The following is a 27,163-nucleotide window of genomic DNA, read 5'->3' as shown; positions in this document are numbered from 1 at the left end:
GTGTTCGTCTAATAAAAGGCACGTGGAATTAATTCTGTCGCATCCTCCTTTTAATTCCAATTACTTCATAGGACCTTGGGGAAAAGAGTGGCTGACATAACAGAGTACAGCTGAAGGTAAATCAAAGTCATACACAAAAGAGCTGAGACCTTTCCTTCCCCTGCACTCACTGCAACTCCATGGACACCTCTTATATCCAACAGGAAGCTGGATGTTCCATTCCCATTTGTGTGAGCAAAGTTTTTTAGCATCCACAGGATGGGAAAATATCTACTCTTCTTAGTAGGCACTAGAGAAAATGTCCTTCATTTCTACATTGCAGCATCTCAGCATTTTCATGCTGCCTTGATAGTGCCCAAACCCCTGTAATCTTTCAAGGTTTTACGCGATGAGTCATGTAGGGATTAAAACTAGTTTTTCCCAAGAAAACAAGTACTTCAGCTCATGCTGTTCTGTACATGCACTAGCTGCAGGGGCTAGTAAAATGCCGTCACTGCCATTACCATAATTAGAAATGGAAAAGACCCATTAACCCCCCAAACTCACCCTCTTTGGGAAGAATAACATCGCCAGACATAGGCTGTGAGATAGTTAAAGACCCTGAGGGTAAGGAAGGTTTAGTTCCCCTTCTCTGATCTCCTGAACAGCAGTAACGAGAAACAAACTACAAAAGCACCAAAGCTCATCTTAAGAAAAAAAAAAATGTTCTGAGATTACCACAGTGGATTGTGCTGGTTCAGTCTCTGACACAACCTTGCTGAGTGACTAAAGCACTAGAAGAAAACGTGACGCACGTTAAGTGCACGCTGACTCCTAGCCTAAAGAGAAGGCGATATAATAAACCCCAGCTTTTCATTAGTCCTCTAGACCTAAACACAGTAACACACTACTGGAAAGGAAGTGGCTCGTCCTCTTCAACACCTGCTCATCTTCCTCTGGCATCTCTGCACCATGTTTCCATTGACACCAGCAGAACTGGTATTTGGTTTGTTATTTAAACACTGTCCAGCATCAAACAGCCATCCAATGACCTGGACTTTTACAAGTCAGGCTGTTTCCTCTCTGGGGGACCATGTACTTTTAGCTATCTCATCATTCAGCATTTCGGCTAAGCAAAGCACCCACACTCCCTTTAGTCAACGGAAAGGCACAGGTGCCTCCCAAATTATCAACTTTACCAGAAGTACCTCTGTGCAGATGAAGTGTTGCCTGCAAAGATGAGGAGTGCAGACCAAGACATCTAACTTCTTGCCTCAGTCAGGACAGGTTGCTCCTACCCCAAGACAGCTAGCTATCAGAGAGAAAAGTCATTTTTTTCTTTAGCAAAACATGTCCAACTGGCATTTTCAACATCTCTAGATTCCCTCTTGTGGCAACTTCAGTCCCATCAGCTTTAAACTAAATGGGCACCAACACCAACCAAGTTAAAAGCAAGCCGAAAGGGAACTTCCAGATGTAAATATTTTTTATTTTTCCCCACCAGTAATCCCTCCTCTGAAAAATACAGGTTAGAAAATTTGGTTAGTTTTATGAGCCTGAAGGTTGCCAGCCCGTTGCATTAGCGAGTCTGGTGATTAACGGGTTAGGGAGGGTGGCCATGTGCCAGCATACCAAACCGATTAGCTCAGCCAATGGAGCTGCGGTCCTCTGCGGACAAGCCCAGCTCTCCAAAAGGATAAAAGGCAGAGGGGACTCCTGATCCAAACTCCCAAAAATTTCTACTCATCTGCCATCTCACCTCCTTGTCCTCTGCTCTCACCACCGGCAAATGTTTACACAGCAGTTATTCGACATGAGGTCAGGAGGACTCACTAAGAGTTCCAGTGCTGCTTCTGCCACTATGCCTGTTCACCGAAGCAGCTTCAGCTCCGTGTCCATGTCCCGCAGCAGCAGTGGAGGCGTGGGACAGATCAGCAGTGGTTTTGGCAGCAGGAGCCTTCACAATCTAGGGGCAAGCAAGAGGATTTCCATGAGCGGAGGGTATTGTTCTGCTAGACCAGGATACAGTTATGGGTCAGGTCATGGCGGGTTGGCATATAGGGTTGGTGGAGCTGGGTTTGGGTTTGGAGGAGGATGTGGCCCTGGAGGTATTCAAGAGGTCACAGTCAACCAACACCTCTTGGTACCTCTTAAATTGGAGATTGACCCCAACATGCAGAGAGTGCGGCAGGAGGAGAAGGACCAGATCAAATCCCTCAACAACAAATTTGCCTCCTTCATCGACAAGGTAAGACACGTTCCACTTAATCCAGCCTGGCATGTTTGTCATTGCCTGTAGAGTAGAATCAGGATTGCTCTCAACATTATAAATTTACTTCTAAATCTTTAATGCACAGAGTTAAGGATTTTGTTCAGCTTGTTACCGCTGACTCCAGACTGTCTATACAGCTCATTTTGTCAGAGCTCTATAGACAGTCTAGATACGGTGCAAATTATTTTTCCAGGTTTCTTTGCAGTTGAATATTGCTCCTGGTGTCCAAATCTTCCTACCAACGATCTTTTGATGACACACCCATCTAAAGCCCACTTTAAATTATACAAAACAAAACCAAAAAACCCCTCACATTAAAGCCCCCATCTCATGAAAAGTGAGGCAGGTTTTGAGTTGATGATCCCCAGTGATTTAAATTGTTCTGATGGGTTTCAGGTGCGGTTCCTGGAGCAACAAAATAAAGTACTGGAGACTAAATGGAGCCTCTTGAAGGACCAAAAAATTGCGAAAAATAACCTTGAACCTATGTTTGACGCGTACATCAGCAACATGAGGAGACAGCTCGAGGCTCTAGGAGGGGACAGGCTGCGGCTCAGCTCAGAGCTGAAGGCTATGCAGGATGCTGTTGAAGACTTCAAGATCAGGTAAGGAACACACACAGAAAGAAACCTGTCTAGTTTTTCACTTTATCTTCTTCCTGAACGAGCTAAAAGACCCAAGGCAACCCTAAAACTGTGAGACCTCAGAGGACTAAAGTGACTCAGCTCCCCTCACTTTACCTGCTGGATACACATCAGCAGCAGCACTCTACCCACTGCAAGACAAGTTTTTTGCAGGGACAGGTGAAATTTTTAAATGCTGCAAAAGGCTCAGATGGTCAGACATCCACAGGAGTTCAGGAGCAGCTTCTCAAAAGCTTAGTCTGTCCAGAGCTTAAGCTTTCCAAATGGTTTCAGCTCCCATGTAGTCATTTTAATACAATCTAGGATGAAACCTGAATCTCAACAAGACTATTAGGCGCTCTGAACGCTCACATTTCTTACTAATGTGGGTTCCTTTCCAGGACAGAAAAATTGTCTAAAATGAAAGATTAATTTTAAGTGTGTGCTTAAGCGTTTTTCTTTTTCTTCCTTTCTTTTTTTTTTTTTTAAAAAAAAATATTATAATGTCCCTTAATATCAATGTACTGGATAGTTTTAGCACTTCTGAAAGTCAGAGTAAGCTTCCACCCCATGGAAAGTCACTGTAATCTTGGGCGAATGTTTCAGCTCAGCTCATTAACTCTTTAGGCTGGTAGGAGGAGGTGTTCCCTCTCTCACCCACTCTTTGCACTTTGGACAAACATCTATCAAGCCTTAGTGTCTGCTACCATGCCCACGAGGGATACACTGCTTAATGGATGTGAATAAGTAAGAAGATTAAATTGTCAATCTGGAACCAGAAAAACGAGAGATGAGAGCTGGGTGCAGGCTGCAATTCAAAGCAAGGACACGCGCGTTCTGCCGAAAACCCTCTGCTCTCCCTTTCTCGGGAGATCATGTGTCTGACACTTTCTGCCACCTTTACCAACAGTGCCTCTAGCCCAAAAGTAGCCTCAGAACAGAAACAACTGCCTTGGGGAAGAGAAATCCTCATCCACAGTCTACTTTGAGACTTTTTTTAATGGTTCTCTGTGCCTTCAGCAAAGAAATGTTTAACAGAAACTAATCTGTCCTGTGTCAGTTTGGCCATGTAAGACCTCACGGTCTGCTACAAATCAGCCATGTGGATTTCCTTAATTCATTTTAGGATGCGACAAATGACATTCCAGAGATAAATATCCTCCATCAGCTACAGAAGAGACCCCAAAGAACAGAACTTAGCCAAAATAGGCAAGTTCGAGGTAGCTGACTTGAGATGAATCCCAGCTTTAAGCACAATACTGCTCTCAATTAAGTGGGTCAGAGAGTGTCCTCCTCCTGTTCTCGTCACAGGCCCACGGTGAAAACAGTTTTAAATTTTGAAAAGCAATGTCTAACATCAGCACAGTCTGGAGCAGCAAAGCAGCAAGAGATCGCCCAGCTGAGAATAGACCTTTGGGCGCATCATGACTTCAGACAAGAAATCCTTTGACAACCAACGGTCACATCACAGAAGAGGTTCAGACTTTAATACTCTGCCTGCACCTGACAAAGTGGCAAATATTCCTTCTGGCTCCAGATCAGGGAATCTTTGGGCAAAAGCTCAGTTACGTCATACACATTGCTGGGCAGGGACCATCCTCTTGCATTGTGGCAACAGTGCCTACACCTTCCAAAAGGACGTCACTGCTCCTGTCCCCATTTCCTAGGAATTTGTTCTTCTTACCTTTATGCATTGTAAACTTTGTGGATCCCAAAGTATTCTTTCTAATGCTTTGCTCTTCTGAGTCAAATACTAATCCAAACGGCAATTAGGAATTAGACATATGCCAAATTAGTTTTCCTCTTCTATGTGCCTAAGAGCTTACAGACCCACAAATCTATATACAGGCTAGGACTTTACTTAATGGCAATGATTTTAAGGCTTGGATATTCCTGATGTGAAGAAATATTCCCCCATGAAAGCTTAACGTTTTATTAGCTGCATGGACTCTCTGCTTTGAACTCCTGTCTTTCATCTCCCCCATTTAATCATTTCATTTGAGCTGGGCATCAGTCCACAGCTGTTGCTGGTTTTTATCCTTTACCAAGAGTGGGACTGTGCGCTGCTGCTAATCCAGACCTTGGCTTTCCTTGCCCAGGCCATCATCCTCCCTCCTCCCTGGCCATCCCCAGCCCTCCCAAAGCCACCACGGGAGCTGGCGTCAGAGATCCCAGCTCTTCTGACTAACCCAGGTGTGGCAGTGATGAGCTCAGCCACAGCTCCACCCAGCCCTCCCAGCCTGAGAAAATTTAGAGAGTACAAGGCTTCCATTCACAGCGAAAACTTCTGGGAGGATAAAATGTGCCTTTAATGAAGGCCTGCAGCTTTTCTAGATGGCCTCCTCCCACCCCCTAGCCCAAGGGTGCTGTCTTTCTATCATAATCGGTGAGATATATCTATCTAATAACACTACATATAATATATGCACTGACCTAGCAAGGACATAAGTGTTGTTAGCAGCTGTTTTTATTGTTTTCTCCAAAGATCTATGCATCGGTGGTAAATGCCCCTGGGAACAGACTCTTTGGTCTCCCCACAAGCACCCTGGGGTGGGTTGCAGTACGGAAGCTGTAAAGGGATGCTCATCTCCCCTTCCCAACAGGTATGAAGAGGAGATCAACAAGCGCACGACTGCAGAGAATGACTTTGTTTTGCTCAAGAAGGTGAGGCGCCAACAACAAAGAAGGGACACACTTTTTAAAGGCAAAACACATTTGAATGCAAATAAACCCTTTTTATCCGGCAGTGCCAAGCTGGGCAAAGCACTTAGCAAAGGTGTAGTCATCCCTCCTTGAAGCAGAAACACCCAGTTGTGCCAGTGTGTCAGTCCTTGGCAATAGCTCCTTCTTGTTTCAGGCCCCTCATCCAAAATTCAGGTGAGTTCTGGTCCTCCAGGTACCAGATCAGATCTGGGTCATCTGTAACTTCTAGTCACTCCACTAGAGCTCTGCGAGTTCTGCAGCCTTTCTGTATCCAATCCCACCCTCCACAGCCCCCCGGTCCCCCCTGCAGGAGACAAAACAGGAAACTTCCACTATTTCAAGCGTTGTCCAAAATATCTGTCTGTGCACTGGCAAAAAAAAAAATGGAAATTCAGTGGCTTCTGACATGTCAAAAATTGCTTAGACCTATGGGACAGCATCCCTCCCCCAAGAAAAAAGGTGGAGGGAAGAAACCAGTTCACTCTTGGATCTGTTTAAAAGGTACAGAGGTCAAGAAAGTCTTCAGTTCTGCTTTGTCTCCAAAGGTTCATATTAAATGACAAGATAGGCAAGGTTTGGTTCGCTGCCTCTATTGTTGTGGTTCCAGGACGCGGATGCTGCCTACGTGAACAAGGTGGACCTCGGGACTAAGGTGGATGCACTGACAGAGGAGATTAACTTCCTGCGAGCCCTCTACGAAGCAGTAAGAATCTCCCAAATTTCCCAGTTCTGCCATTTCCCCATTTTCCTGGTATCGACAGGATAGAACCAGCCTAGGAGAGCTGTTCAGAGCTGCGGTTCCTCCCCATTCCTACCCGAGACAAGCACAACAGTGAAACATTTGGGACTGAGAATTAATTTGTTTGACTTACAGGAGCTGTCTCAGATGCAGTCACAGATCTCCGACACCTCCGTGGTCCTGTCCATGGACAACAACCGAAACTTGGACCTGGACAGCATCATCGCAGAGGTCAAAGCGCAGTACGAGGACATCGCCAACCGGAGCCGGGCAGAGGCTGAGTCCTGGTACCAGAGCAAGGTGAGGATGTGAAAATTAACCAGCCGAGCTAGGAAAATTTTTGTTTAGCATTACCCAAAGGCTATTTTATACTGGAGAGTGCACGCAGAGAGGACAGGGGAGTAGGGTGTAAAATCAAATCGATTTGGATAGGATTTCATTTTAGTTTCCTGGACATGTGAAAATGCCATTTTGACAACTAGAGATAGAGGAGCATAAGGAGATAGAGGGAGGAAGGAAATATGCTAAAGCTCACGAGGAAGAGCTTGAATTGAGTACAGAAAGAGTCAGAAGACCCGGTCAAGAGAGGATCAGAGCAGGGTCAGTCTCTACCAATGAGTTCAAGCTCCTGCCCAGCTCTGACTGTGCCCTGGTGTCTCATCTCTCTGCCCACCTCAGTATGAGGAGCTGCAGCTCACAGCTGGCCGGCACGGGGATGACCTCCACAACACCAAGATGGAGATCTCAGAGATGAACCGCATGATCCAGCGGCTCCACTCAGAAATCGATAGTGTAAAGAAACAGGTATGGTGCACAGGACCCCTCCAAACATGGGGGCACCTCCATCCCCACTACCTTGCTGTACCCTTGCAAGGATGCCTGGGAATCGGGGTCCAAACTCACGGAGCAGTCACCAGACCTATTTCCACTTCTTGCAGTGCTCCAGTTTGCAGACGGCCATTGCAGATGCTGAGCATCGCGGGGAGATGGCTGTCAAGGATGCCAGGGCCAAACTGGCTGGCCTGGAAGATGCTCTGCAGAAGGCCAAGGCAGACCTGGCCCGGCAGCTCCGCGAGTACCAGGAGCTCATGAACGTCAAGCTGGCTCTCGACATCGAGATCGCGACCTACAGGAAGCTGCTGGAGGGCGAGGAGAGCAGGTGGGTGGCTCCCGCTGCAAACCAAACAGTGTCCAAACCCATGGATGTTTTCACATTTGCCTTGCAACAAGAGAGGAAAGGGCCACAAATCTTGCAAGAAGACACACCCCTGTCCTACACAGTTAGAGGTGTTATTTCAGTTCCTATCAGACGCTCATCATTAGACCGTAACACCCCAGACCATTCTGTTCCTCAGTGTCCCTGGTGCCAAATTTATGCTTAAATTGTCCTAAATAATAAGCCCTTACTTCTCTGTCCTCTCTTTCTTCCAGGTTGGCTGGAGAAGGCGTTGGTGCAGTGAATATTTGTAAGTAATCTGGTTCATAAGCAATAGATTGAATTTTCATTGAGTTATTCCTTAAATGTACCTGGAATTGAGGATAAGACAATGAAAATTAGCTCTATGCAGCCAGTAGTTACCAGCACAAAAATGGAGTATACTTGGGGTTTTGCAGGGCTCTGAGACTGGGGAGGCCAGAGAGCCTGACACACCCTTTCTCTGACCAGCTCTGAACTTGAAAGATTTTGTACTTTGAGATTGTCCCTAGGAGACTCAGAGGTCTAAGGCCAACTCTGCTACAGGATAGGAAGAAAAGCCAGAGAATAAGATGTGTGAAGTACAGGCAGTGGTAGACTGTCCAAGAAAAACCATGAACATGTGCAACTAAAGGCTGAAATTCCTCCATACTATTCCAAACAAACTAACCCTCTGCCCGTGGTTTCCCATCACAGCTGTGGTCTCATCTGGGAGCAGCTACGGAGGTGGGAATGCGCTGAGGCTGGGGTCAGGCTTCAGCAACAGGCTCAGCATGGGGGGAAGCGGTGCCAGCTCCAGCAGCGGGGGCTGCCTGGCTGGGGAATTCAGCTCTGGCACGGGAAGAAGCTCAAGCATGACGCTTGTATCAAAAAGCACCACCAAGAAGAGCTATTGGAGATAAATCATGGCAGCACCCAGCTCACCCGGAGCAGAAGAAGTTGAGTATCACCTCCTGCTGCCAGCACAAAGCTTATTAGCACCATCCAAAGAGCCACACTTATCACTTTCCCACTAGGGGAAAACATATTCCCAGCGCTACTTATTGGCTTGGGAGAGGTGCCTCTTCAAGTCCAATTAATCCCTCTGCATAAAGGCTCACTCAGCTTACCAGAAGCCCAGTGCTGATTGTCAATGAGTAATCAGCCTTCCCGTTAATGGGTGCTATCGTTAGAGCTCAGCTCGCAGCTTCCCAGGGCTCCCTCGTGCAAATCCGGAGTAGATGCAGGACTTAGATCCGTGCACGTGAAAGCAGAACGTGTCCCTTCACCCACTCATGGTAGAAACCAGGAGGTGTGTTGAGACAGAGTCTCCTGTGCTCCCTCCTAATCAACCCTGCTCCCCACCGCCGGGCTTGCTCTCCCCAAAGGCTTGAAAATTTGAAAACAAAGCGTCTTTCATTATAGAGGCAGTTGCTCTGTTTCCCAATTCCTCTTGCACTGCTGTTGTTTCACTCCAGGCTCTCTAGCTCTACCTACATCCAAAAATGCAGCCTTCATTTTCCATAGGTAAAAGGAGTTGGCTCTCTATAATGTTTAATTCCTCGCCCACCCAGTATGTCTAATTTAGGCCAAAAGACCATGTAACCAACAGGTTGCTAGACCTCGTCTCAGCAGCAAATCATTCTCCTTTCCACCAGTCAAGTAAGCTTAAAGTAGAGACAAGGGTTAAAAATAAAGGAAAAACAAAAAGGAGGAACAGCAGGCTTTGGTATAAATTTTACATAACCTGGAAAAACATCTCTGGTTTAGTGCCTTTGTTCTTAGCTGCCTTTTTGTTTTGGTTTGGTTTTTTTTTTTTTTTTTTTTTCCCTTCTCTTTTTACAGAAGAAGGAGGGAGGCAAAGAGGAGGGTTGGAGAATTATGTGCCAAAATGTAAATAGCTCATTTCCTCTCATCTTCTGCTCCTGTTGAGCTGTATGAAATGCTCCTGTTGGGTTTTATGAAATTTCTTCAATAAACTGCAATCAAACTTACCATGAACAATGTGGGTTTTCTGTGTCATTATGAAATTCACCTGAAAGTGTAATTTTAGAGTAAGGTTTAGAAGATTTGCCACAGGCACTTGTTGTCACTCAGAGCCTTCCCATCTCCTCCTCCTCCTCCCCATCTGTCCCAGAGAGGAGGGGGAACATTAAGTGTCTTGGTGACAGGGGTCACAGAGCAGCAATACCCGAGCACTTTGGGAGGTTTTCCAAGTTGCAAAGCCAACAGAGCCAGCCCAGAAGGTGGGGATGGTTTCACCTGGCCATAAACGCCTACATCTGAGCCAGAAAAAGGACAATTTTGGGTCAAATGATTTGTTGTCCAGTAACACCTCCCTCCCTCTGTGGGACTGAAAGCGCTCCAGGAAGTTGGCTGAAGATATCTGCACTGCAGGAGCACTCCAAAAGGTGTTTTAAAGTCAGGAAAGATGGATCCCACGCATCAGAGATAAACTTCTGGAAAGGCTTGTTCCAGACCTGCAGCCTGTGCAAGGAAAACAGGAGGGATTTATCTCCATCCCCTCTCTGGAGAGGCCAACAGAGCTGTCAGGCCAAGTGCTAGACAGGGATGCGATCCCAGGGCAGTGGGATGCTCCCGAGCTGAGGTTTCTCTTGGGTCAGCAGATCGAAGCCGGGCTGGCTCAGACAAGCTGGCGGTACTGAGCTCTGCTCAGGTCTGTAATTAAAAACCCAAGAGAGAGAAAGCGAGAAAAGAAGCCAACATGACTTCTTCCATTTCACGGAAGATGCCAACTTGTAGCAGCTGTTCTCCAGCATCCAGGGCCCAATCACGAAAGATGCTGAGCTCTCTGAACTCCTTTTAGGCTGTGTCCCAAAAAGTGCTTAGCACATACAACTCCCACACAGCTTTACCCTAAAACGTTGCGCAGCTAAATGAGGCGGGCCAGCTTTCAGGCTTGCGTGCATGAGCTTCTCTCTGATCCTCTTCATGGAGCAGAACATGTTCTCAGGCCATGATGGATGCCAAGAAAATCACATGAAAGCTTTAGAAAAGGCTGAGATTTTCAGGGCTAAGCCCTATGTATTATCCCACTGGAGGCAAAAGAATTAAGAGGGTTCCCACCCATGACACAGAGCCCTTTCGATCTTTCAGCAAAGGTGGGACTGAAAATCACCTATTTCCTTCTCTAGAAAAGACCTATCTGCCTTTCCTGCATCTTTGTCACTCTGAACCCACGTCCTTTGCTGAAAAATAAATGTATATATAGTCCAAACTTACATTCACAGGGATTTGCCAAACAATTTCACCAGAAAGAAATGACCAAGCCCAGTTCTCCTGTAAACTATTCCCCACAGACAACACTTCTGCAAGCAATAAGATGAGACCATCTGATCAGTATCTGTCACACTCCCCCCGAAACTAGGGAAAACAAGAGACTCCCTCTTCAGGGCACTCAGTGGAGGACAGAAGCACACAGGTAGCTTGAGTGATCACCTCGATCTATTCAACATTTGCCTTTTGTTTTTTTCCCAGCTGGTGCAAAGGTCTGGGCTGGAAAGTCTTTCACTGCTTTCTCCTGCTCTCACACCCCGCCTTGTTGCACCAGTGTTCTGCTAGTAGTTACAGATCAGCAGAGCCCTATCACCAAGAAATATGCTTGCATGGGTCCATCTCCAGTCCCAGGGAATTAAAAGATTGTTCCTGAGGCCAACAAAATGACAGAGGTCAAATGAAAGAAAGAAAAGTGTAAATTATAGGAGCAAAAGGAGCAACTCTGGCTAAAGGCTGATGTAATATCAAACCAAATCAGCCCCTGTGTTTGGGTCCCTAGAATATTCCCAAGAGTTTAACTCAGATTCTTCTTTTCCCACATGTAAACCAAAGCAACACTCCTTCCCTCGCTCCCAGTGCCGTGCAAACATCAAAAGATTGGTTCTGTGTTGCTCTTTCATGCTTACTATAAAAAAAGGGAGGTTTGCAAATGCAGGTTTTATGGGACCAGGGATTCCCTCCCATTCAAATTAGAGATGCAGGCTATAACTCAACGATAGGTGTGTGCTTAAAAGCGGTTCATGTCACTATTCAGCAAAAGAGATGTGTGGGATATTACCAAACAACCTAAGTTCATAAACATCTTTAAGAATTGTCTTTTAGGGCTGGTTGTGCACCTGAAGCCTGTTTTCCTGGGGCACAAAAAGGTGGAAGCTCTGCTTCCCATTGCAGAGGGTTTCTGGCCAGGTTGCACTGCCTCCTGCTCCTGCGTTCAGCTTCTCCCTCCACCTTCATTCCCCTCCGAGCTGGTCTTGACATCCTGCCAATCCCACCTTGTCTGCTCCGGAGTCGGGGGCATGAGGAGCTTCAGCTCTTGCTCTGCTGCAACCCCGAGAAGTGTGAAGAGCTGTACTGTCAGCACCATCTCGTGTTGAGGAGGGGTTTTGTGGGGTACCCCAGGGTGGGATGCTTCGGCAGCAGAAGCCTTGGTGGCAACGTGGGCTGCAAGCCCAACACCCACTGCCAAGGTCAGTCAATGAGCATCTGCTCTGGCCACTCAGGCTGGAGATGGACCCAAACCTTCAGTCCATGAAGTACCAGGAAAAGGAGCAGATCAAGATCCTCAATAACAAATTTGCATTTTTCATTGACAAGGCAAGAGGAGAGATGCCCGGCTCAGCGGGCACCGCAGCTGCTGAGCTGTAACAAGCTGCCGTACAGCGCGGCCGAGACAAGGAATGCATTTGCCAAACGGCTAACTAGCAACAGCAGCCAAAACTCGCAGCCTGGCTTTGCAGTAACGGCCTGTTCGGGTTTTACGAGGAGGATATTTTGCACCACCTCAGAGTGAAAAGGAGCCTTCAGTAGGGGCAAGAAGGTATTTTCATGCTCCAAGAGTGGTGTAAAGTCTTATTGCAAATGACAATCAAGCTTTGCTGTTACATGCAGAGAAACTGGTTCTCTAATGCCCCATTTTTACATCTCTTGAACCCTAACTTTAGTAGAATTACCTCTGAGTTACCCCACTCTGCTTTGGTCCTCTTTGCATAGTAACAACCAAGACATTTTTCTAAAGAACCTTCTTATAAGGAGACACATAAATGCATGCCTATCCTGAATAACTCAGATTTTATCTTTCAATTTTTCAGTTCTGGGACTGTAATGTTCATTTCTGTGCCACCAGTATAACAAATCACTGTACTTTGAATGCCTTACTTCTGGGTTTCAAGTCCAGTTCCTGGAGCAACAGAACAAGGTGCTGGAGACCAAACAGGGATTTCTACAGGAACAGAAGTGTTACAGGAGCAACACTGAGCCAATGTTTGAAACTTATATTGGCAACTTGAAGAGGCAGCTGCATGTTCTGGGAAGAAACAGAGCCAAGCTGGAAACAGAACTGGGGACCATGCAGGGTATCATGGAAGATTACAAGAAAAAGTAAGGTTAAAAACTATGAAAGCTCCAAAACTAGGGCTAGAACTGACCCTCATTTAATTTTTGGATGGCAAAGGCTGCAGGATCTCCTCCAGATGTACACGTCTATGACTGGCATCAGCTGTTGGTTTCCATGCTGAGGTTGAGCATTTGGAGGTGGTAGAGGAAGACTAGATTCATATTCTTGCTTAAGCTGAATAATGAGGAGCGAAGTGATCTTTTTTCTTCTCCTCACAGGTATGAAGAGGAAACCCACTGGCAAACGTGCAGAGAATGAGTTTGTTAAGTTCAAAAAGGTAAGAACACTTCAAACCAACTCAAACACTTATTCTGGGTTTTTAGTATGAACAGCAGCCAATATTCCTGGAAAGAGGGTGAGACTGCCTCTCACTCTCCAGAGACTCTGGAGGCACCTAAAGGCCAACTTTTGGGAAGATTTAATTAAAAGAGTTGAATCCCACTCTAAAATGGGTCAGTTTTAGCTGAGCTTGTTCACTTGGGATGTTTGTGTACCCCAACTGGTCAAAACCTTTCCTTCTCTGTGTATAGTGATTTTTTGTCTTCTGCCTAAGAGGACAGGAGAGCAAAACAATTTAATAGCATGGTAAAATCTATGTCCTTGAAAAGAGTAGCCCTAAGAGTTTGCAATCTCATCACTCACTGGCATTAAGCAGTTTGCTCTTTCATTTCATAAACCCTTGATGCGCTTCAGGACACGGATTGCGCCTATGTGAACAAAGTTGAACTGGAAGCCAAGGTGGAGTCCCTCGTCCCTGAGGAGGCTGTATAAAGTGGTAACGGCTTTTCCTTTTCCACTCCCTCTCCCTCCACCCCATGACTCTTCAGGGGCTCTGTGCAATTAGGCTCCCACAACCCATCACTAAAGATCACAGAGATTTTTGGTGTTTCATGTGTACCTCTGTTGATTGCTCCGGATTTCAGAGGAGTTACTCTTGCACCACACAGGTGATATCTTAAGGAATCTGTTTCAACTTGATGGTGAAGGTAGAAGCCAGAGAGATTAAACCAGAAAATCCCTCTTTGAGTTTTCTGCAGCGAGCCTGAGGTCATGGTACGTGGAGCCCACCGCATCTCCTTGTCTCACGCCACGGTGATCCACAGGGAAAACGCCTCCAGTGCAGACAACTGACAATCTTGCTGCTGCCTCTGGGAAACCACTCAGCTCCAAGCATCTGTTTCAGACACCTCTTTTATTGTGCAAATGGACAACGGCTGGAGCCTGGACATGGATGACATCATTGCTGATGTCAAAGCTCAACACGACGACATTGCCAATGGGCTGATGCAGAGTCCTGGTACTACAGCCAGGTGAGTCATGATGGACTCTCACAGAAGTAGTCATGCCCCACTTCTGCTACAGGCTCTGCTTCTTCATATGTCCTAATTTGGGTTGAACAGGCTTTTTAAAGGTCTGCTTTCTTAGCCACCTGCTATGTTCTCCCTACGTGTGATACATCCTCTGTTAACGTCTTCACACACAGAGCTGTGTAAATGAGTCATTCGTGTCCCCCAGTGACAAAGGTTTTTGCCTTAAAGCTGAAGATCCGGGACTGTGGCCCCAGAACCACACAGCAGGTTTAATTACTGACTCATCTCCTCACTCTGGTATTTATTTTCATTGCGTTTTCTCTCTCCTCAGTATGAGGAACTGAGAGAAACCACTAGCAAACATGATGACAGCTTGCATAACACAAAGAATCAAATTGTGGAGCTGAATTGGGTGATTCAGAGACTCACGGGAGAATGTGAAAACACCAAAGTCCAGGTTAGGATGACTCAGGGGCAATAATGTCTTCATCGCAATTCCCAGGTTGTGGCTTTCCAAAACTCCTCTGCTAGAGCAAGGGAGCAATAAAGCCAGTTTTGATGGAATACATGTCAGATGCTCAACTCTAAGACTTGCCTGTAATCCAAAGTACAGAGTAAAATGGTCTATTATGACTGATAACTGAACTACCATCAATAGAGACTGCAGTGAGAAGACAACACATACACCAAAGTCTCAGCTAGGCAGAGAATCGTCCTAGAGTTTGAGGTTTACCTACAGAGTCTGAAAATATAACAAAGTGCAGGAGGATGAACACACAGACAGGCAGATTCAAGAGCTCTGAACTATTCAAAGCGCATGTAAATAAGTGGCAGAGATACAAACTGGAAGGAGCTATTGCTGAGGAGCTCGGGGCAGTGGTTGGCGAGGATGCGAAGTGCAGACTCTCTGAGCTGGAGGCATCCCTGCAGCTGGCAAAGCAAGACACGGCCTGTGAGTACCAGGAGCTGATGAACGTCAAGCTGGCCCTGGACATTGAGATGGCGACCTACAGGAAGCTGCAGGATGGAGGGGAGAGCAGGTGGGTGCTGGTACAACCCTGCAGGATGTTTGCAAGGAAGCAGCAGTAACACATCTAACCCCACAACCACCCGCTGAGCCACCACCCAGTGGTAGTAAATCCCACCGAGACCCCACGTCCTAGGGAGCGACGTGTTCCAAAGCACCTCACAGCATTTATGGACCCAAATGCCTTACAACGTCAAAAGCTTCTAATGCGCTCAGACGCTCAGGTTTTCCCCCAAATGGAAGACTTTGCATGAATAAAGATGACGTCTTGTGTAGCCTCAGGTTTCATCAAGCCAAAGGCTCAGCCACAGTCGTGCCTGGCCACCTTTGCCACTCCAGCCAAAATGTCTGGGTACCTACTCACACGCAAGCTAATTGAGGGGACAGAGAAAGCCCTTGGCGAGGACTTGCTCGCACTTACACACATGGAGCCAAAGCAAACCCCTTTCCCTCCTTGGGCACGACACCGAACTCGGGAAATCTTCCTCCCAGGCATGAGCTGAGCAGTCGAGTCATGGTAGGTCCAAAGCACTTGCCTGGCCTGTCGGCAGCTTCCCACACCCCCAGACTTCCCAGTTATTGGCCAGTTACGGGGACACACACTAAATACAGACTCTGGTTTTTACACATCTCCGTTTTCCCCTAAGGCAGATGATGGCTGCCCTGTGAGTATTTGTAAGTACCAGACAAATCCCTATTCCTACTAATCCCCCCAGATCTAATCTGTAGGACAGAAATCCTGAGCTGGAATGTTTTCTTTGCAGCTGTGTGCCGATCCCCAGGAAGAATCACATGCAATACTGACCCATGCTTTGGTGGCAGCTACTCTTCCAGCAGCAGATCCCTATTCAGAAGCAGAGGCCTAGTGACCGGAGAAGGCGTCTGTGGCAAAAGCATCGCTGGCTCTGGAGACATCCGTGCTCCTTGTACCACCACAGGATACAGTGCTGGGAGTGGGAAGAGCTCCAGTGTCAAACTTGTGTCCTCTACAACCTCCTACATGTCAAAATACTAAAAAACCAACAAGCATTTGAAAGGAGGGTCCTCACTCCCCCAGTTCCTATCAGCAGCAGCCTGCTAGCAGCACACACACAGAAAACATGGGGGGGATTTTAAAGCTTTCAGTCCAGTCCGCGTTGCTTATTCCCTGCAACATTCAGTACTGGTATGAAACTTGCTCTTTTCATTACCTTATGCTGTAGGCTTACAAACTGGCTCTTCCCAAAGTTTACCTGTTCCTCCTGGGTTGAGTAGGTCTAGCAAAGCCTGGCAGCAATGCTGTTTTAACACGGCAGTGAATAGTTAGCACAGCATAGGTATTAAGGAACCATTTGCCTGGGAAGATAACTGGGTTAAAAATACCAAGTAATAGAAGTTTCTGCTCCTCCAGTGCGTGGACATGATTGCAATGAAAAGTTAAAAATCAAAGGGTAGAGAGGAGTCTTGCCTGGATCTTGCCTTTATCTTGTTTTTTCTCTATTTCTCCCCAATAAACTGACACAGCAAATCTGAGATCACACGATATAGCTCCTCTTTTCAGAGTCACAAAACACACATTCAGGAGACAATTGAAAAAAACCAAATAATCAACAAACTCAAACTCAAATCAAGGTCGAGACCATCTCTCAGAGCCCCCAAGAGACCCACTGGCTGTTGGAAAATGTGGGTGCAGAGCTGGTCCATGGGAACAGGGAGGGGGTGAGGAGATCGGGTCACAGCACATCTCCCCCACCACACTCCTCCCATGTCCATCACGCAGTGACCATCACACCCCTGGACCTAATCCCCTAAAACCAGGATGAAAGAGGAGGGGAAACTCCCTGGGGGCTGAAAATCACCACAGTATGACAGACGTGCTAAAAGTGGCTACAGCCAGAGTGCGGAATGCAGCTGGGATGCGAGAGATCACAAGAACAGGAACAAAACCATGGGATATTTTCCTGCTCTGAAGCCTGTGGTAGGCTGGAAGAAGAGGAATTCTTGCATCAAAAAGTTTTTCTGAAACCTTTTTTTTTTTTTTTTTTTTTTTAAATTAAGATTTTTCCATTAAAATAAAATGTAGCACCAAAAGGTCTCACTCCCAACATGCTCAACCCAATTTGAACTATTTGGTTTAATTAAGCTAGCTCAAAACATTTTGGGGTTTTTTGGAGTCAGTTCAACAACATATTCAACTGCCTTTCCCTGTTGCATCGGAGACCCTTCAGCTTTATCCACTGTCCCTCTCTCCTTTTGGGTCAGGCTCCCTCCAAGCTCGGCCTCCTGCAACCCCTGTCCTCAGATCTCTCTCCAAAAGCTGGACAGTTGCATTTGGTGTCAGTTGTCTCATCAAAAGCAGAAAGTGTTTCCTAGGAGGACAATGTGGAGAGAAGAGATGCAGCCAGAGCCAGAACATACATGATCTGACACCAGGATTGAGGACAACCCCAAGATCAGCTCTAGATCTTCTCATGCCCCATTCCCCTAAGGATGTCCGTGAGTCCTGGAGCCAAAGTGTCCAAGAGCTCCCAGATCCCTACAGCAACGCTGGTAATTTCAGCTTGCAATTGTAACCAACCACGGAATAAGGAAGGGGAAAGAAATGCAGTGAACAAAACAAAATCATTAGTTTGAAACATCCACCCTGCCCCTACAAACCATGCCACCCTCCCACACAGCGACGCGGGCGCCAACGCTATCCCTGTCCTTCCAGGGACCCGGACACACACGCGTGTGAACAGCAAAGCCAGGAAGAGTTGGAGCCCTGACACCGCAATGAGGGCACCTGCCCAGCGTAGGAGGCGAAGGACCAAGCCTGGCCCTGCCCCAAACCAGGTGGGAACCCAAACTTCAAGCTGAGGGATGAGGACACACCAGTTTTCTGAGGGTTTGGCCAATAAGAGTGTCTGCAACCATGTTCCAAGTATCGGTTTCAACTTCAACTAATCAGCAATTCCCCCCCAATAAATTAACACATTGGAAAACACGTATCAGCAACCTGTGCAAAATCACCTTGAGAAATAGATTTGGCCCTGCAGATGCCATCATTAAAACTCGTTGCCTTTTACAGGCAGAACCAACAAAACCTGGTCATTTACCAGAAACCTGCCTGCAAGACTTCGTTCATTAATTCTCAGTAAATCCACATTTATTACTGATAGTTTTTATTAAACAGGAGGTTGAATCACGTTCTCCTTCAAAGCTCTTACTCACAAGCTGAGGTATCAACAAAACATAACGATCTCCTTTGATAGAAAAGTGTTTTACATTTTCAAAGTCTCAGTGCCGCTCCATCCAACCTATAAAAAGGGGAACATGCAATTTTTACCATGTCCTGAAAACAATTCACCCAGCCCAACTGCCCTAATTTTTGTTGCTATTACACAAGATCTAAATACGACCCCTCTGACTTAACAGCATTCTTCAACCCTTTATGGGGCAAATATGCTCCTGCTTTCTCTGCTGGTAAATGGGGCAAATATGCTGATGCTTTCTCTGCTGGTAAGCAGAATATATGTTAAGTAGTTGACATTCTTTGCATCATAAACATTTTGTGGAAGTTTCATGCAGCCTCGCCCCATTTTCCAGGCAAATAAAAGGAAGAAGGTGCTCCACTGTGGTCAGAGGGAACTGCACCCAGCTCGTCGCCTGTCTCAAGCCCTCTCCGACCAGCAGCCATGTCCTGCTGCTCCTACAGCATCAGCTCTGGCCACGCCGTCAGGAAATTCAGCTCTTCCTCTGTAGCTCTTCCCAGGAGCTGATGTAATTTCAGCGCTGCCTGGTGTCACTGGGGTGGTGGCATGGGCTACCGTGGTTTGGGTTCCTTCAGCAGCAGAAGTCTTGATGGCCTGGTGTGTTCCAGGCCCAGAACAGTTGTTGGAAGATGTTCTCCTCCGAGACGTGGATATGGCTTTGGTGCAGCTGGCACGGGGTTCGGCTACAGAGGTGCTGGATTTGGCTACGGAGTTGGTGGAGTCTCCAGGCCATGCACCATCACACCCATCACCATCAACAAGCGACTGCTCCAACCGCTCAGACTGGGACTCGATCCCAATATGCAAACGGTGAAGTACCAAGAGAAGGAGCAGATCAAGACCCTCAACAACAAATTTGCTTCTTCCATTGAGAAGGTGAGCTGAGAACACCCTCCCCAGGTCCAGTTTGCAGGCACTAGAGTCCAAGTGAGGTGTCTAGCATGGAAAGGGCAGGAAACCCGTGTAAGACATTGAGGGCAACTCGCATAAGGGTGCCGGTTGAGCATCGAGGTGTTTATGAGCCACTGGGGAAGCTTCAGTGTACAGGCACTATTGCCTCTAGGCCTGACTACAGGGAGGGAACAAGCTAAAACCAGTTTCATCAGCCTTCCAGTTCCTTCCCATTCCTCTATGCACATCCTGAATTTATTGGAACTCTGTCCTTTCTAGAAGTGCTTAGTTTTTTTGTGCATTTCCACATGGGTGCCCGAGAACAAAAGCACACTGGATGAGGAAATACTGCATTCACGTGTACCAAGAGCAGGAGCACATTTCACTGCTGTTACATGGACACTGGCTCTCACGAGCTCTTAATCCTCATCTCGTTTCCTATTTTGTTTTCTGGGATTCAGGTTCGATTCCTGGAACAGCAGAACAAGGTGCTAGAGACTAAGTGGAACCTTCTGCAGGGACAAAACCACTGCAGGAACACCCTCACACCCAGGTTGGAGGCTCATATTGGTAACCTGAAGAAGTTGCTGGAAGCACTGGGGTGCAACAGAGCCCAGTTAGAAACAGACCTGAAAGCAGCACAGCAGGCTTTGGAAACCAACAAGAAAATGTAAGTAAAAAACAGAGAAATGTGAGTGCAGGGTTCAAAATGTTGTTCAAGGTGTGTAAACAGGCAGAGACCATGAACTTTTTGTGGTAGTAAATGGTTCCCAGAGAACTAGTAAGTAGATGGAGAGATCTACCAGGATCTCAGTATATAAAACAAGGTCCCAATTTACAGAGAGATGGAGGAAACAGAGGATGTTCCTCTTCCGGGTTCTCCTTCTCTCCTTCCTAATTCAAAGAATTAACATTTAGAAATGTTCAGCAGCTATTTGCTGTCGCCAAGGTCAAATGAAAACAGTTCTGCTGCAATTTTGTAAAGATGCAGAAACCTCTCTGAAAATGTTTGCTTTCCCATGGGCTATGAAACAAGACCAAAGCATCCCAAAACACTGTTTGGGGAGAAGGAAAAAAATTAAGAGTTTCACTTCTTGAAAGAAGGCCTGCAGAAACCCAGACAAAGATGTAATTGAGCCGAACTCAAACAACATCTCCCATTTTCCCACGCAGGTACAAGGACGAATGCAGCCAGCGGACGTGCACTGAGAGTGAGTTTATTGCCCTGAAGAAGGTGAGCAAGGGGCTGTTTGAACTCTCCTCTCCAGGTTGAGGTCTTTGGGGTGCACGCGGTGATTTATTTCCCAAAGCAGCACACAAAACAAGTACAAGCAGGAGCCGGTGCTTGGGTTTGCTTGAACTCAAATCAGCAGCAACGGCGTAATTGGGAGCTGGCGCATGGTCACGGTACCAGCACTGAAAGTCCCTCACCCCAAGGGCAGCCCTGAGTCCGCTCTCGCTAACAAACTTCCTTCTTCTATCCCCAACGCGTCTGTAGGACGCGCGGACTGTTTTTTCTTAAACAAAGCAGAGCTGGAAGCCAAGGTAGAAAGCCTGAAAGAAGAGGCTGAATTCCTGAGAATGTTCTATGAAGAGGTAAGAAGCCTCCCTATGGCTCCAGCCATCGCTTACATTTCCCAGCTGGATTTTGAAGCTGCTTATCCCAAAGGACAGGGGAAAAGGTGGTAACGAGGGTGAATGGTGAGAATCAGCGATTCGTCTCTGCATGGTCACCACAAAGGGGGACCAAGGCGCCCAGTGTGGGTGACACACCAGTCTGGGGCTGGACTGGGAGCACAGCGGGACCAGCATCCTCCTGCCCAGCTCAACCCCATGTCGCCAGCAGGAAATCCACCAGCTGTGGGCGCAGATCTCAGATACTTCGGTGCTCATGCGGATGGACAACAGCCGAGATCTTGGCTCGGAGGGCATCACTGCGGATGTCGAGGCTCAGTACGAGGACGTTGCCCACAGGGGCCGGGCAGAAGCGCAGGCCTGGTATGAAAGGAAGGTGAGAAAACCTGGCAGAGGGAGGGTTTGGGTGCAGTTTCTCTCTTCAGACCAACTTCAAGCCTAGAGAAACACCCCCCACTCTCCTGATTTGCTGTGATTCAACTCAAGTTTTGGGGATAGGCAACAATGTCTTTTGGGTTTTTTTTAGCTCGAGGAGTTGCGAGTCACTGCAGGCAGAAGCGCTGACAGCCTGTGAGAGACAAAAACCGAGATAGCTGAGCTGACACGGACAGTCCAGAGACTGAACGGAGGAGTGAGGAGTGCCAAGGCCCAGGTGAGCACAGCCAGGTCTGGTTATTTCAGCAGGGCAGAGTGAATTGCTGTTCCTGCAAGCTCCCACAACTAAATTAAATGGTGCTGTAGCACCTTACAAAGGGTGTTCACGAGCTGGGACTCTGCTGCTCCAACTAGGGCTGTGTTAAAGCCAAACTCATGCAGTACCTGAAGGCGGATGCAGTTACAGCATCCCAATCCCTGCGAGCAACACAAGGGAGCACTGAAACTACATATCCAGCTCCCTCAAACCCCTGCTGGAGGGGACTGTGTGTCCATCTTACCGCTGGGCTGAATGAGCAACCAGACTTTAAACCCATCTCTTGATAATTCATCACATTTGAAGACAGCAAGAGACAGCTAGGACTGACCGTGTCGTGCTCCTTGCAGCGCCGCAAGCTGGAAGCTGCCGTGGCTGACACTGAGCAGCGTGGGGAAACGACTGCCAAGGATGCAAAGCACAAACTCTCCGAGCTGGAGACAGCCCTGCAGCAGACCAAGGCGGACCTGGCCCAGCAGCTCCGTGAGTACCAGGAACTCATGAACATCAAGCTGGCCCTGGATGTCAAGATTGTCACCTACAGGAAGATGCTGGAGGGCAAGGAGAGCAGGTGGGTGATAAACAAGCTACTTTAGATGCATTTGTTGGAAGGGAAAACGACTGAACAGTGCTATTTCAGAGCTGCCATGCTGTAAATCAACCACACAGTCCTGATGCAGATCAGTTCCTGCCATCAGTCCTAACAGAGCTCCACTGGTGCAAACCCACCCAAACAGCCAGCCCTGGTGCCTCCAAACAGCAAGAGACGGGCTGGAGAGAGTCAGGCTCACATCTGAGGCTAAAGGGCTTTGCATGTGAAGGTAGATTGATAATGTGCAAGCTCCTCCCATGCTCTACAGGCTCTGTGCAGAAGAACGCTTCGCCATCAACATCTGGAACTTGAGGTATTCACCTTCTACCAAGCTGAGGCATCTTCTGACTTTTTTCCAGGGAATTCCTGAAGCCAAAACTCATCTCTGCTCTGCCTTTTGCAGCTTCTTGCCTTTCTCACCTACAGCCCAGAGCCTGGCTTTGCAAGTGCCCATGCATCAGCCAACAGAAACTCATGCTGGACCAGCAGCGTGGGGGCCCGAGGCACAGCGGTGAGCTGCGGTGACGGTGTTAGCAGCAGGAGCATGAGGAGCTCCCACATGAAGGTGGTGTCCATGCCCAAGTCAGCCAGGAGCAACATGTAAAGAGCTGTAGATAAATGGCAAGGCTGAAAACAAAGCCACATGCGTCCCTTTTTGACAACACACAGCAACAGCCAAGCCAGAGCCAGTGTGCCCTCAGCAACCCCAGACTGCATGCCCATTTTCCATTACAGAATCCCAGAATCATCCGGGTTGGAAAAGCCCTTGAAGCTCCTCCAGCCCCACCATGAACCTCCCCCTGACCGTTCCCAACTCCACCAGATCCCTCAGCGCTGGGTCAACCCGACTCTTCAACCCCTCCAGGGATGGGGACTCCCCCCCTGCCCTGGGCAGCCCATTCCAACGCCCAACAGCCCCTTCTGCAAAGAAATCCTTCCTAAGAGCCAGTCTGACCCTGCCCTGGCGCAGCTTGAGGCCATTCCCTCTTGTCCTATTACATGGGGATACAAAAGGCAAAGAGGTCTCTTCTATGCTCAAGAGTTTTGTTATTTCTGCTAGGGAATCTAGGAGCTGGGAGGGCTAAAATCCCCTTCATCGCTCCCATTATGCAGTTAAAACAAGATGCCTTGGGTGTAGTTCCCTGGTCTTCCCACTCCTACACATTCAAGGATTAAAATGAAATGAGAGAGAGGGCACCTTCTGCCTAGAGCTTTATCTGGCCCAGTTGTCTTAGCAGCTCCCACCCCAGATCAACCTAGTTTTGTCAGTTTTTTAGATTACATATATACTCGTGGCACGAGCTGAACTCACCTAAGGACAGATTTCAAGGGCTGTTGCTGTTTGAAGGCAGTTTGCTTATGTACTTGCATTATCTGTTTTGAAACTGATCCTCAACTTCCCTTTTTCTTCTGGCTTTTTAACGGCCTGGCTCCTCTGTTACCATAAATGCCGTCATAACTGAAGGGTCCGGGGGCCAGAGCCCACTGTTGGGTATGGAGGGGAATGATCCATCAGCGTGTCTGGCCCTAAGACACAAAGCTCCTCTGTGATCTTGTTCAAGGGATCCAAACCCAACCTTAAATATGTGGGACCAGCATCAATTCCCTTCCCAGTCGTCCAGGACCCAACACACTGAACTGCTAATTAAGTACATGACCCCTATTTGAAGGAAAAGGGGAAGTAGTGATTTACTTCTAATGACCATGTATTTTGCCAGTGGCTTTTCTTCTAACTTCAGTCTTGCTTCTCCAATACATTGACAGAGCAACTTAGTTACCTTCATCTGGGGAAAGGAGGGTTAATTCTTGTCTCTGCTCCAGGATCTCAAATGCCAAAGCCCACAGGGGTCTAAACCAGGCCCGGGTCAAGCCCTCCATCCGCTGGGAGCTCTTCCTTCCCAACCCTGACACCACACCTCAGCGGTCTCCCATACCCCCCAGCGCATCTATCCTCCGTGCACATGAGCAGCTAAGCAAGGAGAGGGCTTATAACCTCTCTCCAGAGCACCACTGAGCTGAAGGCACAGCTCTCTTCTTCCTCACACCCGCACACGAGGAGCAGGATCCATTCCACTCAATGCCGGGTGTTTACGACACAGATGGCTGCCAAGAAGGCAGGAGAAACAGGTGCTTCTCAGTTAGATGTCTTCATTAGGAGAGGGTGGAGCCCCAAATGATTTTTCCCCCAGGAAAAACAAACAAACAAAAGCATTTAGAGGGCACTGACTAAGCAAAGATGCTCTAGCAATTGGCATAAAGCTAACTGAAACTTTTTATTACTATTACTGACTGCTAAATTCCCTTAAAACCATCACCGACTGCCTCGAGTTGCCTGGGGACTCCTCAAAGTCAGACACCAGGAGCTGCTGGATGGTTTTACACCCCCTTGTCCTTCCTCTCATCCCAGCACCAGACCAGGCCCCGCTCAGCTCATTGCAGTAACCCCCCAGGCAAAGCAGACCCAACTCCCAGCCCATGCTACCTGCCCCCAGTCCACACTGGTTTCATGCCATTTAATTCCTTTTAAACATAAGATGAAAATCTCAATCCACCCCAGAGCAGGGTTTTAGCCTTAGTAGTTACTCAAAAAATGATGGAAAATGAAGCAAATTCAGTTTAAACACTGTGGAACAGAAGAAAGCTCCCCACCTTCTGCAGCTGTCTTCCCCAGCCTGCTTGCATCCAAGTCCTCACCCTTCCCCTGCCTCAGTTTCCCTAGAGAACAGAACTTACCTCCTTTATAAAACCCTCTGACATCTGTGGACAGAACCGCGTTGCCAGTGACCTCAGTCCTGTTATTACAATAACGTGTGTCCACCTCGCACCCCAGCGCTGGCAGCTGCCGGTACAGCAGTGCCGCAGGGGCAGGTGGATGCAGCGGAGCGACCGCATCCTGCAACGCTGCCCAGAAGAAACCACCAGGGACAGTCAGCAAGTAGAGAGCGTTCAGCTGGGGCACCAAACTGGAGAGAGAAAATCAGGACAGCTCACTAGGAGGGGAGAAATACAGAGGCTAAGAGCAAGCAGAGGGCAGAAACACTCAAAGAAGTATTGCTTAAAGTATTAGATAAAAACTTACAAAGTATACTTAAATAAGTATTATGATGTATAATTATTGTGCATTTTACCCTGCAGAGAGCAAGAGGGTGAAGCTGAAGTGCTCTGAGCCTTGGCAGGGGTAGCTGGGCTTTGCACCTCCATGGAAACCAGCAACACTGTAAGAAGGAAAAAAATCAGTTTCACAGCTTTTATGAGGTCAGGAAGCAGCAAGATTTCCTTGAGAGTTGGCTTGGAAAGAGGAAATACTAGTGACCATCAAATGAAACCAACTGGGCATCTTCGATTCTGTGAGTAAAGCGCACGCATGGAGCGACCTCCCCAGCCGTTAACGCCCTGGCCAGGGCAGAGCTATCAAGATGTGACAGAATCACAGAATCGTCTAGGTTGGAAAAGACCTTGAAGATCATCCAGTCCAACCTACAGTGATGTGGAAGGCTGAAACTACACTGAAAGGAGGGTGCAGAGAGGGGGGAGGAGTCTCTTGAGCCAAGGAGCCAGCGGCAGGCCAAGAGGGAATGGCCTCAAGCTGCGCCAGGGCAGGGTCAGACTGGCTCTTAGGAAGGATTTCTTTGCAGAAGGGGTTGTTGGGCGTTGGAATGGGCTGCCCAGGGCAGGGGGGGAGTCCCCATCCCTGGAGGTGTTGAAGAGTAAAGTTGACTTAGTGCTTAGGGATCTGGTGTAGTTGGGAACTGTCAGTGTTAGGTCAATGGTTGGACTGGATGATCTTCAAGGTCTTTTCCAACCTAGATGATTCTGATTCTGTGATAATATCAGCAACCCCTCTGAGCAGAGACTGAATTTCGACCAGCTCCACTTATGACCCCAAACTGAGCCAAGATCGGATCCAAAGAACAAGCACAAAGGGCATCTGTCTCTATGTCACGGCATTTCCTGGTGCGCACAGATCCCCTTTTCCCCATCAGCACTGTGCAGTGTTCGTGGTTCTGCTAATGTGGGAAAGCTGCAGCCACACAGACTGCAGATTCCCCCTTCCCAGGCCAGTCCTGAAAATTGCAGAAACAGCAACGGAGCCCTGCTAATCTCCTGTAAGGCTAAGAGACCCACAATTCATCGTGACAGCAAACAGCAGCACCTCCTGCCAAAAACATCTGGGCAAGGTCCGTCTTTGAGCTTTTCATTACAATTAACTTCAGGGGATTTTTTTCATTCTACTTTTTGGCCATGACATAAAAGCGGTGAGCTGGGTGTGCTGGGCCACCGATAACGGCTCTGCTGGGCACCTCGGCTTCCTCCCTCCCTGCCTTTAGTGCCGCCTCTGTAGTGAAACTACACACGGGCTCAGCGCTGCGCGAGGTGCTGGGCTGTGTCGGGGCTGGCGTGACGAGGTCTGGGTAGTGCAGAGGTGGGTCAAGCACCCTTCAAGGCCCTGGCAGCCTCGTCACCATCCTCACCCTGCAGGAAACAGCTTTTCTCAGTGAGTACAAAAGCTCTGCCTGGTCCCATCCCCCCCGGCGCGATGCCTTCTGCACCAGCAGCTCCAGCTTCTGCACCGTGGCCCTGCAAGAACGGGAACAAGCACAAACCACCCTGGGGTGAGCCCTTCTCACCCCACGCCGCCCCAACAGGAGCGGGAAGGAGTTGCCCACACGCAGCAAGGCCCAGATTCACCTCCCCAAGCTTCGGCCATCTGCAAGAGAGGAGTTTCCTCCAATGTTTAGCTCCTCTCAGCTCAGCGGAGGAAGATGGTGCTCGGAGAGGGATTGGTCTCAGTTTCAGTCCCGATCAGGGGCGGGGCTGAAGCCAAGTGCTTGAACAAAACCAGTCGTGTCATCCCACTGCCCAGACTGGGTGCAAAGCGGGCAG

At 48.0% G+C, this 27,163-nt stretch overlaps 2 protein-coding genes and 1 pseudogene across 2 annotated transcripts; all 3 read left to right on the top strand.

The window, feature by feature from the left end:
• The first annotated feature begins 1,792 nt into the window (after positions 1-1,792).
• LOC141936546 (keratin, type II cytoskeletal 6A-like) lies at positions 1,793-8,413 on the top strand. The gene is made up of 9 exons (XM_074853594.1): positions 1,793-2,227; positions 2,648-2,856; positions 5,478-5,538; positions 6,185-6,280; positions 6,452-6,616; positions 6,995-7,120; positions 7,255-7,475; positions 7,748-7,782; positions 8,208-8,413. The coding sequence occupies exons 1-9, from the start codon at positions 1,793-1,795 to the stop codon at positions 8,411-8,413; spliced, it is 1,554 nt and encodes a 517-aa protein (XP_074709695.1).
• A 3,499-nt stretch (positions 8,414-11,912) lies between these two features.
• Positions 11,913-16,103, top strand: LOC141936545 (keratin, type II cytoskeletal cochleal-like). The gene is given in 12 exon segments (XM_074853593.1): positions 11,913-12,099; positions 12,674-12,884; positions 13,119-13,145; positions 13,147-13,177; positions 13,594-13,667; positions 14,058-14,176; positions 14,179-14,210; positions 14,542-14,667; positions 15,045-15,250; positions 15,730-15,754; positions 15,885-15,902; positions 16,002-16,103. Coding segments are annotated over 12 exon segments (1,158 nt in total).
• A 2,790-nt stretch (positions 16,104-18,893) lies between these two features.
• Positions 18,894-24,293, top strand: LOC141936543 (keratin, type II cytoskeletal cochleal-like; annotated as a pseudogene).
• Positions 24,294-27,163: the final 2,870 nt, after the last annotated feature.

This window comes from Strix uralensis, chromosome 33 (genome assembly GCF_047716275.1).
Source record: "Strix uralensis isolate ZFMK-TIS-50842 chromosome 33, bStrUra1, whole genome shotgun sequence".
NCBI lineage: Eukaryota > Metazoa > Chordata > Aves > Strigiformes > Strigidae > Strix > Strix uralensis.
The sequence above is the reverse complement of the archived record's forward strand: the minus strand, read 5'-3'. Positions and strand labels throughout refer to the sequence as shown.